This window comes from Cynocephalus volans, chromosome 4 (assembly GCF_027409185.1).
Source record: "Cynocephalus volans isolate mCynVol1 chromosome 4, mCynVol1.pri, whole genome shotgun sequence".
Lineage (NCBI taxonomy): Eukaryota > Metazoa > Chordata > Mammalia > Dermoptera > Cynocephalidae > Cynocephalus > Cynocephalus volans.
Genome location: NC_084463.1, coordinates 130,728,470 through 130,745,483, shown reverse-complemented (window position 1 = coordinate 130,745,483; position 17,014 = coordinate 130,728,470). Strand labels below are relative to the sequence as shown.

Sequence of the window (17,014 nt, the reverse complement as noted above, 5' to 3'; positions counted from 1 at the left end):
ACTTCTGTGGAAGAAGTCACTGGAAACGTGGGTGTAATGCTGGTATTTAGCGTTTTATGGCAGTGTGAACCCTAGATGCACGTTCTTTCCTGACAGTGGGGCTTGGAGAGCCCATAGACCTATGCTTTTGAGCCACAGTTTTACATATTCTTCTCTCCTTCTGTTTTGTCTTAGGGGGAAGACTTTAACTAGGGGTGTGCAGATGTGTGAGGCCTTTTATTGTAAGAGTGGACAGACATCCCAGGTTTCAGGCAAGTTCTGTGGTGGCTGCTTTGGGCTTCAAAACCTTAAAGAGCCAAAACAAACTATTTCAGAATGCTTCTTCATTATGGTTCAGATGGAAAAAATATTCAAAATTGGGTCATCATTTCTCCTCATTAAAAGGTTAGCTACTAAAGGATTTGGAGGACAAATTGGAAATATTGGAGTATTTTATTTGAAACCCTAATTGCAGATTTTGCATGCACTGGAGGGCAGAGCTGGATGACCCTCAGATGATCGCCCCAAGCGGTTGAGTGGATCAATTGCTAAAGAAGGGGAATTCTCCTGTCCTGGCCCCATGTCTTCCTTGGGAGGGAGTTCAGGGCTACCTGGTGCAGCGGCCCGGGATTAACTCCGATTTTCTTGCTAACAGAGCCCCATACTCAAGCCCCGTGGGATCTTGCGGCCTTCAGCCAGCGCCAGCATGCAGAACAGTAAGTGCCTCTGGTCTTTCTCGGACTTCGGGCTGGGGACGTGCGGACTTGCGGGTCAGGGGAGGGCGCAGAGGCTCGTGACGGCCACACTGACCAGGTCGCCGGGCCAGAGGGAGGAGGCTGGGGGACACAAGGTGGCTGCGCGCACCTCGCCTCCAGGCAACCCGCGAGGGATGGGCATTTGCTCTGCTGTTCTCGATCCTGGCAGAACAGGGGCTGAGAGCCCTTCAGAACAACCCGCCCGAGTTTTCGAAGCTGCTGTAGAGAAACCCCATCCCCTCCAAATCCTGTAACTCACACCCCCTCCCCGCCCCTGCCCGGGCTCTGACCCCGGAGAGAGGGGCTGGGCTGAGCAGGGCGGGGCGAAGGCTTCGCCTAGTTGCGCTAGGCGAAGGAGGCCCCTTTGGGTTTAGCCAAGACTGAATGTCTCCACCGACCGGGCGGGGTGGGGGGCTTCCCTCCACAGGCACTCTCAGGGCAGCTCCTCCCCTCCACCCCCATGGGCCTAGAGGGGAAGGAGAGCGTACACCCAGGCCTGCAGTGGGGTGGGGGTGGTAAACTCGCACTATGGGGCTTTTATGGGCGCGGGAGAGAGCAGGGTTTATTAGGTCTGGGAAGAGGGTGTGGGCTGCTCCCAGGAACTGGAAAAGCCCTGTCCTGGCAGCTGTATCTCCGTGGGTCCTGGTCGTCCCAGGCCCATAGTGCGTTTGATCCTACGGCTCTTGTGCCTCCCTCCTTTCCTCTGCCCAGACTCCTTGAGTCCCCACCCACCTTCCTGCTCAGTCCATGGGTGCTGGTATGTGGCAGGGCTAGTCTAGTGCTCGGGTCTGGAAGCCCAGAGGCCCAGTGAAAGTAGGCCCAGATTGAGATTTGGAATCCGTACCTGGCTTAAGGGCTCAACTGTATTTGGATTGTGGAAAGGCCTCGGTCTTCTAGCAACCCACCCTTGCCGAACCGCAAAGACTTAAGAGGGTCCTCAGCGTCACACCCATCTGTTCTGGAAACGCTTGTCACCCCCTGGTGCCGCGGGAGCTGGTGCACCTGAAGCTCTGCAAAGGGCACCAAGGTGGCGAGCTTTGCGGTGGTACTTGTGCAGAACCTGCCAGACCGCAGGCCTTGGCCCAGGCGGCACCGCTTTCGCAAGGCACATGCGTTTGCTCGCCCCTCCGGCGGCTGAGTTCTCCCCCTGCAGCTCAGACTCCCCAGCCGCAGGCTCTCTGGTGGGCCTGGGCCGGGGCGCTCAGCGCTGAGCGTTTGCCGCTGCGGCCTGGCTGGCGGGCCCCGAGGGGCGCGGGGTCGCGGGCCGGTCCGCGCGGCTTTGTGCCTCTAGTTCCCGGGTGTGCGCGAGGCGCGGAGCATCCAAATTGTCACCATATGTTTTCCTATTAGACGCTTCGCGGTCGAATTCTAGGCGCATAATCATCGCCACAAGGCGAGAGAGCCAGCCGTCCCTAGGGAAGGGACACAATGATTGAGGCTTAACCTCTGAAGGGGAATTTAGAGCTGCGCTTCCTCGCTGCCATTTCGATGCTGACAGAGGCGCCCTGGCCCGGGCGTCTCCTGGGCGAGCACCGACCGGCCGTAGCTGCGGAGGTGGCGGGCACGTTGTTCTTTTTTGCAATGGGGGGAGGAGGGAGATCTACGATTAGGCGGCCTCCTGTGCCTTGGCATTCGTAGACTGAGAATTGCCCTAGCTGTAGGCAAAGTTTGGAAAGTCTCTCTCAGTCTCTTTCTGGGACAGCCTTTCTTTTTTCCAGGAAGGCTCCCTTTGCCCAGAGGTGGGGCTCCGTAGCTGAGCAGTAGATTGGACCTGTGAAGCGAAGGAAGGCAATAAAGGGAATTAAGGAGAAACCGGAAGCTCAGGCTAGGCCTTGCTTGTTGGAGAAGCGGTGTCCCTGCAATGTCCCCGCTTGCGCTGGGCCGGACCGGAGCCCAGATCCCCCAAACGCCTGTCACTTCTCATCGGGTTGAGGCTCCGGCCCCCCCTCGGTGGCACCCCCCCCCTCGGTCTCAAGCCTTCGGCTACCCTGAAAACGCGGCTCCCCTCGAAGGGGAAACGAGTGCAGTTCAATCTCGTCTGAGTGATCTACAAATAGGGACGGAAAGGGTCGTTTTATCACGGTCCCGTTTGTCGTGACGATGCAATTTCCCGGAGCGGAGCACTGTCACAAAGTGACAAGGCTGCCACAAGCGCCCCGACTGATCTTTTCAATTAGCCTTCCATGCATGATCCGGAGCGACTTCCGCCTATTTCCAGAAATTAAGCTCAAACTTGACGTGCAGCTAGTTTTATTTTAAAGACAAATGTCAGAGAGGCTCATCATATTTTCCCCCCTCTTCTATATTTGGAGCTTATTTATTGCTAAGAAGCTCAGGCTCCTGGAGTCAATTTATCAGGAGGCTCCAAAGAGAAGAGAAGAGAGGAGAGGAGAGAAGAAGCGAGCAGGGAGCCACGTCTTCTCCTGGGAGGGCTGTTCTCTAGAGTCGGGGCTGCAGGTTGGAGATTTTTAAGGAAGTGGAAATCGGTGATTGGCTTTATTTGTGTAGCTGTGGTTTCTGGGGAGGGGGCTGCAGGGAGGTGCTAAGTCCCTCTTCCTATTCTCTAAGACTAGACAATGGGTTGAGGTTGTGAGTTGCAAAGATGGGGGATGTGAGCTACAAAAAAGCAGGGACAGGGGACACTGTCTGTGATGTGGTCTTTTTCTTTTCTGTTTTTGGTTCTTGCTAATATCTGCCCTTGGCCGAGGGGAGGGCGGGGTTCAGCAGCGGAAGTAAAGCGGGCAGTGGCCGGTGCGAACTGACTCCCGATCTCGGCCCCACTCGAGGCAGCCGGACTGCTCTGTGGTTGGAGCCGAGCGGGGGCTCTGACCCTCAAGCCTGCAGGGGAGGTGCGGAGACCAGACTGAGGTTCACTAGCCACAGATTTGCCTCTTCGGTTCTTCTCTACTTTTCTCCCTTCCCTTCTCCTATTAACAAAACAAAACAAAATGAAACAGAACCTGGTGCATGTGCCGTGCCTCCACCAGAGTTTGGATTGTGGCGCAAATGTTTCTGGACTTTAGCGTCCAGAGGAGCATTGAAGGGCTGTTGGATTTGCTCTCATGGTTCCAACCCTGCAGAGATCTGGGAGGTTCAGTGTGGGTTTTGTAGAACCCACGGTTTACGATGACACTCAGGAGTCTTTGGAAGGAGATTTTTAGAGAGGATTGTTTTCACCTTGTGTGCTCAGGGGCTGGCTGTAATGTTGATGAAGAGCGGCAGCGCGTTGGGGGCACTGTGAGGGCGATGATGGTAGTGGGGTCCGTGTGTCTTGTTCCTTGGCATGTGTCTGACTCTGCGGTGCTTCTTCAGTCCAGTGGGCAGGAGCAGCACTGTGTTTGGGGCCGGGCTGCGCGATGTCCCGCATGGCTGGTGGTCCTGTTGTCGTCTCTTGGTCGATAGCAGGGACCTGATCGCCAAGGTTGGCACGGGTTGGCAGGGAGCTGAGGATGCATTGTGGTTGTCTTCTCTTCTTCCTCCTCTTCCTCCGCTTCCCTCTTCTTTCTCTTCCACTCTGCTCTCTCCTCTTCCCTCTCCTCTCCTTTCCTCTCCCTTTCCTCAGGTCACAGCGGAGTGAATCAGCTCGGTGGTGTCTTTGTCAACGGGCGGCCACTGCCGGACTCCACCCGGCAGAAGATTGTAGAGCTAGCTCACAGCGGGGCCCGGCCGTGCGACATTTCCCGAATTCTGCAGGTGATCCTCCCGGCGCCGCCCCACTCGCCGCCCCCGCGGCCCTCTGCTCTCGAGGCCCTCTCTTCATTTCTTCCTGTAAACGCTGCTAACTACGGACCCCCCAACCTTACCCGCCCTAACCCCCAGGCCCCAGGCCCCTGCCTTCCCAATTTCCCCTCTCCTTCCACCATCCTTCCCTACCTCTTTCAGCCTGGGTCGGTTACATAAGATAACTCATCTGCTTAGGAAAAAACAAACAGACAAACAAACAAACTGTGAATTTTAAAAAACTTTCTCTTTTCATTTGGTAAAGACATTCATTGTGCTAACAGTTTATGAACTGTGATGAGCTGAGTTATATGAACCGGCATAATTTCATTCCTCTCTCCCCCATCCCATATTTCCCTTGAATTTTGAGATGTTTATTTGCATTCTTCATGTTTAAGAAGAATATATATTGATTCTAAAAGACAGATGCTATTTACCCCTCCCTAACTCACATTAACTCAATTGGACATATATATATATATATATATTTTTTTTTTTTTAAGGAAAAAGAAGTGAAAATTCAGTTTATTTTTTCTCTTTGCTCTTTAAAACATAACCACTTTTAGCAAGGTCAGCACAAAAAAGTTAATCTGACTTCGTTTTGATGCATCTTCAGGCTGTGTTTAAGAAAACAGTTTTTAAAAAAACTTAAAAAAATTTTTTTTTAGTTCAAACTGTTTGAAAGTATCATATTTGTAGTTTTTAGGGCTACAAATGTAATTTTAAGAAAAAAGCTCTCTACAGTAAGTTCTCGTACCATTGAAGGTATATTTTTGTGTTATAGACCCATGCAGATGCAAAAGTCCAAGTGCTGGACAATCAAAACGTAAGCTTGTCATTGTTTAATGCATACTTAAACAATTTTATTTTTGTCTTGAAATTATTAATAATGTGGTTTTCTGTCCACTTCCCCTATGCAGGTGTCCAACGGATGTGTGAGTAAAATTCTGGGCAGGTATTACGAGACTGGCTCCATCAGACCCAGGGCAATCGGTGGTAGTAAACCGAGAGTAGCGACTCCAGAAGTTGTAAGCAAAATAGCCCAGTATAAGCGGGAGTGCCCGTCCATCTTTGCTTGGGAAATCCGAGACAGATTACTGTCCGAGGGGGTCTGTACCAACGATAACATACCAAGTGTAAGTTCACAGGGAACGTTCACCCTCCTTGCCCTAAGCTCCACGCTCTCTCCTTCTTACCACCTCTTTCTTTACCTCCTCCCACTCTCCTCCCCCTCCCCCAGTGTCTCTCTATCTCTGTCCCTTTCCTGCTGCTCCATATTTGTCTCCTTTGCATCTGGGGGTATTGAGAAGAGTGCCCTGACCTTTTTTTCGACCGTCTGAGCAATGGGAGTCAGGTGTGGGGAGTTGTTCACTTCATTTGCATGCTGCAAACAAGAGGGTGGAGGCATGGGACAGGAACTTGAATCAAGAAGGGAAAGGAAAATGAAAACCCGATTCTAACTTCCTCCAAATCCACCTGCGTGAACCTTGCTCCAGGCATCACATCCATTTCCACCCTAATATGAAACAAATAAAACGAAAGAATGCTCTAAACCAAGTTTAAATATTTTTTCAGGAAGTCTTTTAACAAAGCCAAAGCTCAGGTCAGTAGAGACACTGAGCAATGGTGAAGGAGCCTTCCTCCCCCCCCAGTCCCCCTATTCTCTACCCAACTCCATTTCCATGCCCAAAGTGATGGCTCTCATACTTTCCACGATGTATCTGCAAATCCACCCACTGTTCCAGGGTGGCTGAGAGCCATTTAATGTGTTGAGGGTCGTTCTTTGAGGCGGTTGAAGAGCTGAGATGGGGTCTTAAGGTGGGGTGACTGTATCTTCAGGAGACGCTACCATTTGGTTTGATTTTGGTCTGATTTGCAGGTGTCATCAATAAACAGAGTTCTTCGCAACCTGGCTAGCGAAAAGCAACAGATGGGCGCAGACGGCATGTATGATAAACTAAGGATGTTGAACGGGCAGACCGGAAGCTGGGGCACCCGCCCCGGGTGGTATCCGGGGACTTCGGTGCCAGGGCAACCCACGCAAGGTAAAACCCTAGCGGTCATCCTCCTAACTCTCCCTATATGCAGCGCCTCTGCTGTCTTCTCCTTCCCCAACCTTTTCCTCCTCTCTGACTTCTGTGCTCTGGGGACTGTAATGGGCAGGATTGCGTTAGAAGGCCTGGGACACATTGACTTGTGTGGAGGTGGTGTTCATTGAACCGCCTTGTTGGCTTGAGACTGTGAGGGTTGTGTATGTCAAGGGTAGTATGAACGTGGCTGGTATGTATGTGTGTGTAAGAGCCAGCCGCGTGATGCCCTATTCAAATGTGACATTGAAATGCAGGGAGAGCCCCCTTGCTGTAGAAGTGTGACAAGTTAACACACTGACAGACTGTGAGGTAAACATAATTGTATCGTTTTGCTTTTTGTCGTAATTGACAAATTATGTGAGGACGAGTAGGGTGCATATGAGAGGGTGAGCAGCGAGATGCAGGGCCATGGGGAGGATGGGGCTTTGGAAGGGGTGGTGTCCCAGGTAAAACCACCCCACCATCCTTGCTCCAGCCCCGGTCACCCTTCTGGGTATCTAGTTCTCATTCTCTGCGGGTGGCGACCTCGTAGAAGACGTGGGGTGAAGATACTGTGAGCCGGACTGTGGGGTGCCAGAGTGGCTCCTGGGCTGGGAGTAGAAGTGGGACCTGGAACGCCCCAGGTCTTCGAGAAGGATGGGTGAAGAGGAGCGGGTGGGGGAGGGGAGTAGGTTGGCTCTCCCCTCCCCCACACACCGAAGGGGAGTTTGGTCAAGAATAGGAAACAGTTTACTCCGAAGATTAATCGGTATTTGTTGTCCTCGTGACAAGGAGATAATATGTGGGATAATGGGACGTGGCGTCTCACTCCCAGAGCACAACGGAGCCTGGGGGCTCTGGGCCGGGGGCAGCCGCGTGGGGACAGCGACGAGGCTGCCCGCACATCCGTGCGCTCCCGGACCGGCTCCGGATGCCCGGCGCCTCCACGGAGCCGGGCTAGAGAAGGGGAAATCGGTAACAGTATGCGAAATATCTGGTACAAAGGATGCTTCTGTCACTCGCAAGAATTTGTTATGGGAACAATCCTGTCGCTCTGTAATTGCTCATTAGAGAACGTTTTGTTTCTCATTAAGGCGACATGAATAAGCGTCTAGTTGAAGGAGACAGCTGTAGAAATGTTCCACAAGAGACCTCTGGACACGATTCGGCACCAATTGCCAATTAGACATGTCAGTTTTAAGAGCAGAAAACAATATAGGACGGACACTGGGAAGATAGGGAGCAAAGCGCTCGCTGCTGGTTTCCCAGCGCGGCCGCTCGGCCGGCGGAGGCCTCCTGACGCGCAGGGCCCGGCTCCACGGCGACCCCGCCCGCGCCCCGAACCCCAGGCCCGGGCCCGCTCCCTCCTCTGCTGCGACGAGCGACCCGGCCCAGTGCGCACACCCACCTCCCGCCTGACCTCGGCCACTCTAACGTTCCCACGTGCGCACGCCGGACACACCCAAGTGACGCCCGGACTTGGCACTCGCCACGTCCACCCCTCCGCCCCCAGCCAACAGAAGTCCCGGTGACCCGTCCCCCGCCGTCAGGCCGACTTGGGCCAAGAAGTCTTGGGGAGGGCGCAGGGCACGGTGGCCGGGCCTGGGAGGGCTGAGTCCAGAGTCCCCACGCCGGGTCCTCCCTGGCGCGAGGGCTCTCGTTTGCCTGGGGCGCAGGGGAGGGACACCCCCCTTTGCTTCCCGGCGTCCCAACAGACGCCGAGGGCAGTAGCTTCCACCAGAGGCGGCGCCTGATGAAGGCAGGTTTTCGTCCCCGGGAACGTGAGGGCCTGGTGGTGACGGTTGGGGCCGGAGGTGGCGCTACTTAGGAGATTTTAACTTTTATGTGCCCAGTTGCTAGGGAATTCTGGGTCACCAACTGCCCCCCACCCCCAGCGCCCCACTCCTGCGCATCCTCCCCCAGGCGCCGACAGCCACCCCCGCTGCGTGAGGAGCCAACCCAGCGCGGGGTCGCGGGCGCGGGGGCCGCTTCCGCTCGCGTTCTGGGGACATCCTCAGGCCTTTTGGCGCTAAGAGGGTCCCCCCCACCCCACCCACGGCCCCCTTTCCCGGCCCGGGAAGCTGCTCTTGGGCTTTAAAGAGTCCATTACTCCGAAAGCATAAGGCGAGGTTAGGTCTCAGAGGGAGACAAATATGGTTTCCATCTGATGAGCGCCATGCGGCGGTGAATAAAATCGTGACGACGTGGGCTGACAACAAGAGACAACTCTATCCGGCCCCAATTCTCCAGCGATTTGGTGGTTTTAGGGATCCCGGAGACACTGCTTCTTATCTCCTCCCCTCGCCCCCGCCCCCCGTAAGACCCAGGCCCTCTGTAGGATTTAGCCGGTCTCTCTTTCAACAGATGCTACAATGTTTTGATCCGCGCTCCAGAGCTGAAAAGGTGCCGCAACCGGGTTGCTATCTTTTCTTGCTTGTTTTCCGCCTCACTGATTAAGACACTAAGAAACTAAGGAATGATTTTATTTCCCAGCGTCTTCTCCCCCCCTCCCCTCTCTTCTCCTTCTTCCAGGAAACAAATCCTATCCCCAGCGTCAGATGGTCCCGGGGCTGGGATAATGGGAGGCGCTTTCACTCGCCTTCTCACGGATTAGCTGCAAGGTGGACGGCGCCCATTGAAGGCCCCTTCTTTTGCGCGGCTCCGAGGGGGCGCCTTTTAAAGAAGATATCTTAATTGTCTACCACTTGGGTTTATCATGTGGGGAATTCGAGATCCAACTTCTAGTTTTAGTTTGTTAAAGCTTGAAGAGTGGAAGGTAAATCCACTTAAAAAAAAAAAAAAGTGACGGCGCTCTCAGCGCCTGGCTGCAAATAGTTGCCACTTTCAAAGTAGCCAACGAACTTTCAGTGGCGCGCGCGCTCTCGGCGGTCGGGGAGGGATCCCGCCGCCGCAGGTTTCTGCTTGCTGGCTTAGTTCCTCTCCTGCAGGACAAAGTTAAATAAAGTCAAATAAAATAAAGTCGACTCCCCTATCTCTCTTGACTTTCCTCCCCTGAAATGGAGCCAGCGCAGGCCCCGGGCGGCTATGGCGCGCGTAGGTGTGTAAGAGCGTGTGCGACAGAACAAATACGAATCTCCACGTTTTAAAACTAGGAAATGTCAGAAAAGCAAATGCGAGCAGAGGGGTCTTCTGAGAAGACCAGGGCAGGTCTGTTTAATTGGCAAGATCGAATGTGCCAGAAGAGGGCCTGGGGGGAGGAGGCTCCTGGAAGGCAGAGGGGCCTGGGCGACCGTTCTGGGGAGGAGGGGGTTTTGTTCTCCTCAGTGTCCCCGCTCTAAATGCCGGTGGCAGCACAAGTTTCTGTTTATTTTCCAAAAACAATCACTGACGGCCTTTTCTAGTTGACCCAAAAGGATTATTTCTAGTCTTCCTTCTTCATCGAACCAAAAATAAGGATGGAGGGTGCGGTTCCCCATTTCTTCCCTTGAAAAGTCACCCAGAAGTGGGGGCAGTAGATGAGCAGACACGAGTGCCAGCGCACGGGGGTCCAGCGTGTCGCCCTCGGCCCAGCCGCCCTGCAGGACGACCCAGAGGGGAGCCGGGCTTCTTTACTGATCCTCTCTCTGTCCCTCGTTGTCCTTGTCCTCTTTGTCCCCCTCTCTCGTTCGACCCTCTTTTCCTTTTCTCCTCTCAACGCTCTTTCCTGTCTTTTCTTCGTTTACCTTTCTGGCCTCCTCCTCTTTCAAGTCCTCTTTCCCCTTCCGTCTCTGCCCGCCCCCCATCCCCCACCCTCCTGCCTGCCTCCCCCAGCCCCGGCCTCGGCCCCCCATCCACCTTCCATCCCCCCAGCCAAGCGCCCTAAATAGCACCGAGGCACCCGTTCTCCGGACAGTGATTAATGATAGCAGAGCAGAGGGGTTAACACACTTCACTGAAAAGTCTGTTGACTGGGCTTCTTGTAACACAATGTGGCCCGCTGCACGCCTCAAGAGAATCCTTTTGTTGTCTGCGCTCATTGTGGCCTCAAAATTCTGCCCGCGAAAGTTTGCCAACGCTCCTGCCCCAGGAGTTTAATAGTTTCCCTTACTCGCGGGGCATTGTGCGGCGCTGAAAAGCAGCCCCTCGCTATTCAAGTGTTGGTGGTCATCTCAATAGATCTCCAAGGGCCCATATGGTGGCCAGTGCCGATGAATCCGCCTGTTTAAATGGGGGAGAAAGTTGGGGTTTTAAAACATTTCAAAGTTCCTGAAAAGATCCCACTAGATCCTGTCACAATTCCCTGAACTCTTTGAAGGCGCTGCCTATTGTCTCCTTGTTATAAATGATATTCCTGGTCCAGTCGATTCCCACCGAGTCGCTCCTAGTGGCCCCCCTCCCCAACTGGGCAAGTTTCTAGGATTGGGAGGGGGTCAGCCCCTGTGGGTATCCCTCAGGGGCTTCAGAACCCAAGACCCAGGACTCATCCTGCAATGGCCCTGGAGGCCCAGTCAGTGCCCCGATCCTTTTCTTCAGACAGGCTGTGGCCTCACTGGCAAGATGCAAGGAGAGAGAGAGCTAGCCCAAGTGCACATCTCCTCCTCCAAGCACAAGGGAAAACAATAAAACTTTCCCCTGTTTGATGATAGAAATTGCATTAAAAGTGGTGGAAATGCCCTAATTAAAAATGTACCTCTTAAATGATATGCCAAAGATTCAGCTGCAGCATCGCATATTTAGCTAGTTAGTGAACTCTCTATTTCTTTTTAAAAATTACACGTTAAAAATTTAAAAGAAATCTTACTTTTCTCTGGTGCAACACATTACAAAGAATGGACAGTCCTTTTATCTAAATATAAAATTCCATTTTCAGCAATTATAGCCTGTTCTTGGTGATGATATAATTACAGCTGTGCTCGTAATAGGTGTCAAGGCGAAGCGCACTCATACAATAGTTGAATAAAACTGCAGAACAATGCGAGCACTTCCAAATTCACAACCTTTAAAATGAAATTGACTGTGCAGAATTCAAATAAAAACTAGATAAATATTTTTTTAAAGAGATTACAAGCTTGGTTTGGTTTCTTAATAGCATTTTCTACAAACCTATCAACATCTAATTGATTAGACAGGAATTACTGATTATAGATCAGCTGAAATCTTGAACATTACTCTTCTATTTTCCCAACACAGCCATAGGTAAATACATTTTGCAGGGAAAGAGAACTGGGTGAGGCATCTGGGGAGTGAGGGTTACTTATGAGAGATCATTTTAATTGGAAACTTCATTTTGTCATTCAAAGAAATGCCACTTAGTGTGTGTATTGTAAAATCTCATCCTGATAAAAACAGAAAGAAAATGGTGGTCAGGTAACGAATGTCACATGTCACTAGTGTCTTTTATTAAAAGAAAGCTGTCACTTAGTTACCTTGGGAAAGTTTTGGTGAGACTATCAAAATATACTGCTCTTGGAGTTTACGACTATTCCAGGCCCCTTTTGGAGGTTCCAAGTTATTCCAAATTTCTCTTCCTGTCCTATTCTTTTTGTTCCAGATGGCTGCCAGCAGCAGGAAGGAGGGGCAGAGAATACCAACTCCATCAGTTCCAACGGAGAAGATTCAGATGAGGCTCAAATGCGACTTCAGCTGAAGCGGAAGCTGCAAAGAAATAGAACATCCTTTACCCAAGAGCAAATTGAGGCCCTGGAGAAAGGTGATGGAGTTTTTCAAAGTAGAGAAGCAGTAAATCAAAGTAAATGCCACATCTTCAGTACAAAGAACTAAATTTAGCCAGGGCCCTTTGCATAGAGAACTGAAAAGGTTTCTTCTTTTTTTCTTCTTCTTCCTTTTTCCCCCCTCTGGTCATCTTTCAGGGTGTGTGTGCATGCGTGCACTTTTTTCTTCTTTTCATGTACCAGTAATTCAAAGACTAGAAGTCTGACTTATAAAGGAAAAATAATGATTTGTCTATTTCAGACCACAGAAGGGTCGCTGAATGTCATTCCAAAGAAAATTTAACTTGGTTCTGGTGGGAAAGTTCTTCCAAGTACAGTTAACACTAATACTTGAAGCATTTTGAAGGGAATTGGTTGGAGGTGATGGGAGCAGGGAGGTGGCAATCAGTTGATCCAGGGCTTGGTTGATACATTTTGTGTAATTCTGTCACAACACAGAAAATCAACTTACTCTTTCAGAGTTTGAGAGAACCCATTATCCAGATGTGTTTGCCCGAGAAAGACTAGCAGCCAAAATAGATCTACCTGAAGCAAGAATACAGGTACCCAAGGATCATGTGATTTTATGCTTTGTGATTCATACATATGCCTTTTCTAGAGACAAAGGTGCTTCTAAGGAGCATCAATTATTTATATAAATAGTAACAGGTTCAGTCTGCTAAATACTCTGCTGCCATGGGGTGGGGAAGGCGGCAATGGAGGTGCCAGGGGTGAGGTTGGGCTGAGGACAGGCACAGTGCTAACCTGTTCCATCTGATTTCCAGGTATGGTTTTCTAATCGAAGAGCCAAATGGAGAAGAGAAGAAAAACTGAGGAATCAGAGAAGACAGGCCAGCAACACACCTAGTCATATTCCTATCAGCAGTAGTTTCAGCACCAGTGTCTACCAACCAATCCCACAACCCACCACACCTGGTACATTGAAACACTAATACTAGTACTACTTATAAATGTGTTTAAAACTGTGTATCCTGGGCTCTGATTCTTACCATGAGTATCTGTCCTTTCTCTTGCCTGCAGTTTCCTCTTTCACATCTGGCTCCATGTTGGGCCGAACGGACACAGCCCTCACAAACACCTACAGCGCTCTGCCGCCCATGCCCAGCTTCACCATGGCGAACAACCTGCCTATGCAAGTAAGTGAGGCCAGCAGCTGCCTGCTTAACGGGTGTTGGGGAGAAGATGTGAGAAATCCGTTGGGGCCTGCAGACCTCATTGGCTGTGTCTGCACCCTTCGGAGCCTTTCTCACTATAGTGACTGGCTTGACCAGTCAAGTCTGAGGCAGTCGATTCAATCTCTTTTAGTTGATTGATTGATTGATTGATTCACGCCCATAAAAAAGTCATAAAAAGTTGACCAAACAGAACGATAATCTTTTATCATAATGTTAGCTTGATAGAGGGGCATGTTTTGGGTACCAGTGAAACTTGTACTAGAAAGTGGAAACAATGCTGGTACATTATGAGATAGTAATAGGTTAGTATTTATAAAATTTGGGTTTATATTAATGTGTCAATATTAATAAATATACAATCTCTGTACGCATTTTGGGCATTATGTGATAAACTGGTGAGGAAGAAAATAAGATCAAAAATAGGATTCATATTTACATGGTGAGATACACTTAATATAGTGGAAAAGCCTAGTTTTTTTCTTGACATCTTACAATAAAGTAAGGAATAGAAAGTATTTCCTTAAAATTTAGTGTGTCTTTGCCATGAATTGTGTTACAAGTTTGTGGCACTCCTATCTGCCTGGGAAACTTGATGTTATTCACTTGGTATAGTAATCTGTCTCTGCTCTTGACTCTGTCCCAAATATTTGTCAGCCCCTACATTGCTAGGCCCTGTACTAAGTTGTATGAGGCAGGTGAGTATATTAGACCTTTGTTGCTGGATGAATTCTTGATGGGAAAAAAACCCATCTTCTGGTGGGCCTTCTGGGGAGGCTTTCCTAGGACTCTTGTTTGTGCAAAAATTAGTGATGCCGACGGTGTGAGATTGGCCAGCATGAGCCCCTGCTGGAAACAGTTCTGGAGTTACAGACTGTTTGTTCTGCACTGAACATCTTTTGTTGGATTGCAAATCCAAATAAAACCAAGATAAATGTTTCACAGTCTTCAGATGAATATAGGAGCAGATAGATAAGCGACTTCAGAGGCATTATTCCCGTGTTTATTTTTATTGGCCATAATGCAATTGATGTAATTTAAGGGATTAACAGCCCATTAGTTGTTGTTGCTGTAACTGCCTTGGAATTTTCCAGAAGTCAGGTTGCCTAGAGGAAGTGATTGCAGGAATTGGAAACAAATGCAAACTGAAACTGTGGCAGGGCCCTCAAGGTCTGTTTGCCTCTTTGAACTTGACGTTGGAAGTCATCATCTGACTTTAATAAGGCCACGGAGTGTCTTGCTCAGTTATATATTGTAGCACCATCCAGGTTTCCATGAAGATAACAAAATGTGCATATGAGAAAACAATTAGAAAGTATTAAATAGATGCTATTATATTAGGGTTGTTTCCACATATAGACTGGTGTGTGGGGTCACTTTATTTCAAATGCTGACTTTTAAAAATGATATAACTTATATAATTCAAAAAGTACATGCATTTATAAAGCATTAAAAATAAAATTGATCAATGCTTTTACTGTTCAGAAAAAAACAATCTCTTTGAATTTTGGAATAGGTAGGCCTGTTTGTGTGTCTATTTATCTTATTGACTAAAATGTCCAACAATTTTATAAGAGTAGGTGTCTTCCTGTGAATCTCCTCTGATGAGCCATTCTCTCTAAGAAGGTGGATCTTGGAATGTTAAACATTTCTCCAGTTTACTCAGTCATACTGTCATCTCCCTTGTTCCTGACATTATGCTTCTATGAATTCATTCCAAGTTTGCTGCATAGCCCGATGAGAGCTCATAAGGGATTTTGTCCCAGCTCTGTGTATTTTTTATTTAGTTAGGAGAAAGCCTTATCTCCTCAATACTACCATTCCGAACACTTAGAGGGTAGCAACACAATTTCAATCTGGGTCTTTAGGTCTCTGAGGAAATCACTGTTAATTCTCAGATGGGGTTGGATTATATTTACTGACACTTCTGACTACTTTAACCTGTGATCATTACGGATCTGCCTCCTTAAAGAATCTTTAATCCCATGAGTCCAGCTGTGAAAGGTTCCCAAGGTCCCTAAACCACACTTTACTGAGAGCTCCTCCCACTGCTCTCTGCCCCAAAGCTTGAGATATGGGATTTGGGGGTCACAGGGTTCCCAAATAGATCCAGATTTGCAGAGAGAGGGGATGTGTTTTAATGGAGAGCCTTATCCTACAGGTTGTCTAAAGATACCAGCAGAGATAAAAGATGAAGATAGACAAAAATCCTATTAATTTATAAATAGTGCCAACTGTATAGCTGGACAGTTACCTGAATTTACATTAGCAGTTGGATGTGTAGGCAACTTTAGTTGTGGCCAGTGTAAGGACTAGTTAGAGGCTCAATCTGAGATTTATCATATGGAATTCCAATACTTTACATGGAGGCATCCTTAATGGTCAGACTTGTTGGCAGAATTCCTGGGGAGGAGGGAGCCTTGGGATGTGACCGTGTGATGTGTTTCTCAGTAACCTCAGGTTTGCCTTTCTCCTCACAGCCCCCAGTCCCCAGCCAGACCTCCTCGTACTCCTGCATGCTGCCCACCAGCCCTTCGGTGAACGGGCGGAGTTATGATACCTACACCCCCCCACATATGCAGACACACATGAACAGTCAGCCAATGGGCACCTCGGGCACCACTTCAACAGGTGAGCTGCTGCTCTCTGCAGGCTGCACAGAGGTAGCCTTTACAGCTTCTGTGGCCAGGTGATCGCTCTTCATTCAAAGTTCACCTAAAAAGAACCTCCTAGCCTTCCTTTTGTGAAGGTGTGTTTAACTCTTTGCTGCCCTTGTCTCTGGGGAAAAAATTCAGTTAAGCTAGTTAGTAATTTAACACCATATAGACAAAAAACAAAGTTATTTTTCCTGACTTTGGTCACAGAAGTTGCATATGAAGACAAGACCTGAGACTGTAAATTTTCTGAGGACAGATTATCAGCCGTGGCTCAACAGTGAGGGCCCACTGAGCTGTGTGGTGGGTGCTTGTTGGAAGACTTTCTGCCCCCTATCTCCTGCATACCTTTCATTGCAGTTGAAGAAGTACCACATTGGTGTTACAGAGACAGCTTTATTGCTAAAGTTCCAAACATACAAACAAATGGAAGCTTTTTTCTTGTCCTTTGGGTGGGTGAGGGAGACTTGGGATTCTATAGGTATGCATACCTATAGATGTTGTCTACTTTCTGAAGCTGCACTTTTGTTTGTAACCATTGAAATATATATATTTTAAGTACAGTAGAGCATGTCTAAGTATTAGAGATTTTTAAAAAAACCTATAAATTCATACTCCATGCCTGTCTTTTGGAGGGAATATCTACATGGCTATTTCTTTCATCTACTTCTAGGACTCATTTCCCCTGGTGTGTCAGTTCCAGTTCAAGTTCCTGGAAGTGAACCTGATATGTCTCAATATTGGCCAAGATTACAGTAAAATAAAAAAGAAAGGAAACATTGTGTTAATTCAGTCAGTGACTATATGGACACGACAGTTGGGTGTTCAGGAAAGAAAGAAAAATGGCTGTTAGAAGCACTTCAGTTCTGCAACTGTGTCCTGTATTGTACCACTGCGGAATGGACTTGAAACAAGGACCTTTGTATACAGAAGGCACGATATCAGTTGGAACAAATCTTCATTTTGGTATCCAAACTTTTATTCATTTTGGTG

The 17,014-nt window shown here is 49.1% G+C and overlaps 1 protein-coding gene across 7 annotated transcripts; it reads left to right on the top strand.

Moving 5' to 3' along the window:
* Nucleotides 1-685: 685 nt before the first annotated feature.
* On the top strand, nucleotides 686-16,780 carry PAX6 (paired box 6). Of its 7 annotated transcripts, none has more exons than XM_063093051.1 (11): nucleotides 686-695; nucleotides 4,297-4,427; nucleotides 5,239-5,280; nucleotides 5,375-5,389; nucleotides 6,334-6,499; nucleotides 12,015-12,173; nucleotides 12,655-12,737; nucleotides 12,960-13,110; nucleotides 13,216-13,331; nucleotides 15,848-15,998; nucleotides 16,695-16,780. In XM_063093051.1, the coding sequence occupies exons 1-11, from the start codon at nucleotides 686-688 to the stop codon at nucleotides 16,778-16,780; spliced, it is 1,110 nt and encodes a 369-aa protein (XP_062949121.1). The 7 variants fall into 7 exon arrangements, with proteins under 7 accessions (XP_062949121.1, XP_062949120.1, XP_062949118.1 ...); XM_063093050.1 differs by having other exon boundaries at nucleotides 5,375-5,482; XM_063093048.1 differs by having other exon boundaries at nucleotides 5,375-5,590.
* Nucleotides 16,781-17,014: the final 234 nt, after the last annotated feature.

Bases quoted from the DNA above. Each gene is read 5' to 3' on its own strand.
- PAX6 (XM_063093046.1), top strand. The intron at 5,591-6,333 runs GTAAGTTCACAG...TCTGATTTGCAG, and splicing joins CCAACGATAACATACCAAGT to GTGTCATCAATAAACAGAGT. The intron at 12,738-12,959 runs GTACCCAAGGAT...TCTGATTTCCAG, and splicing joins TACCTGAAGCAAGAATACAG to GTATGGTTTTCTAATCGAAG.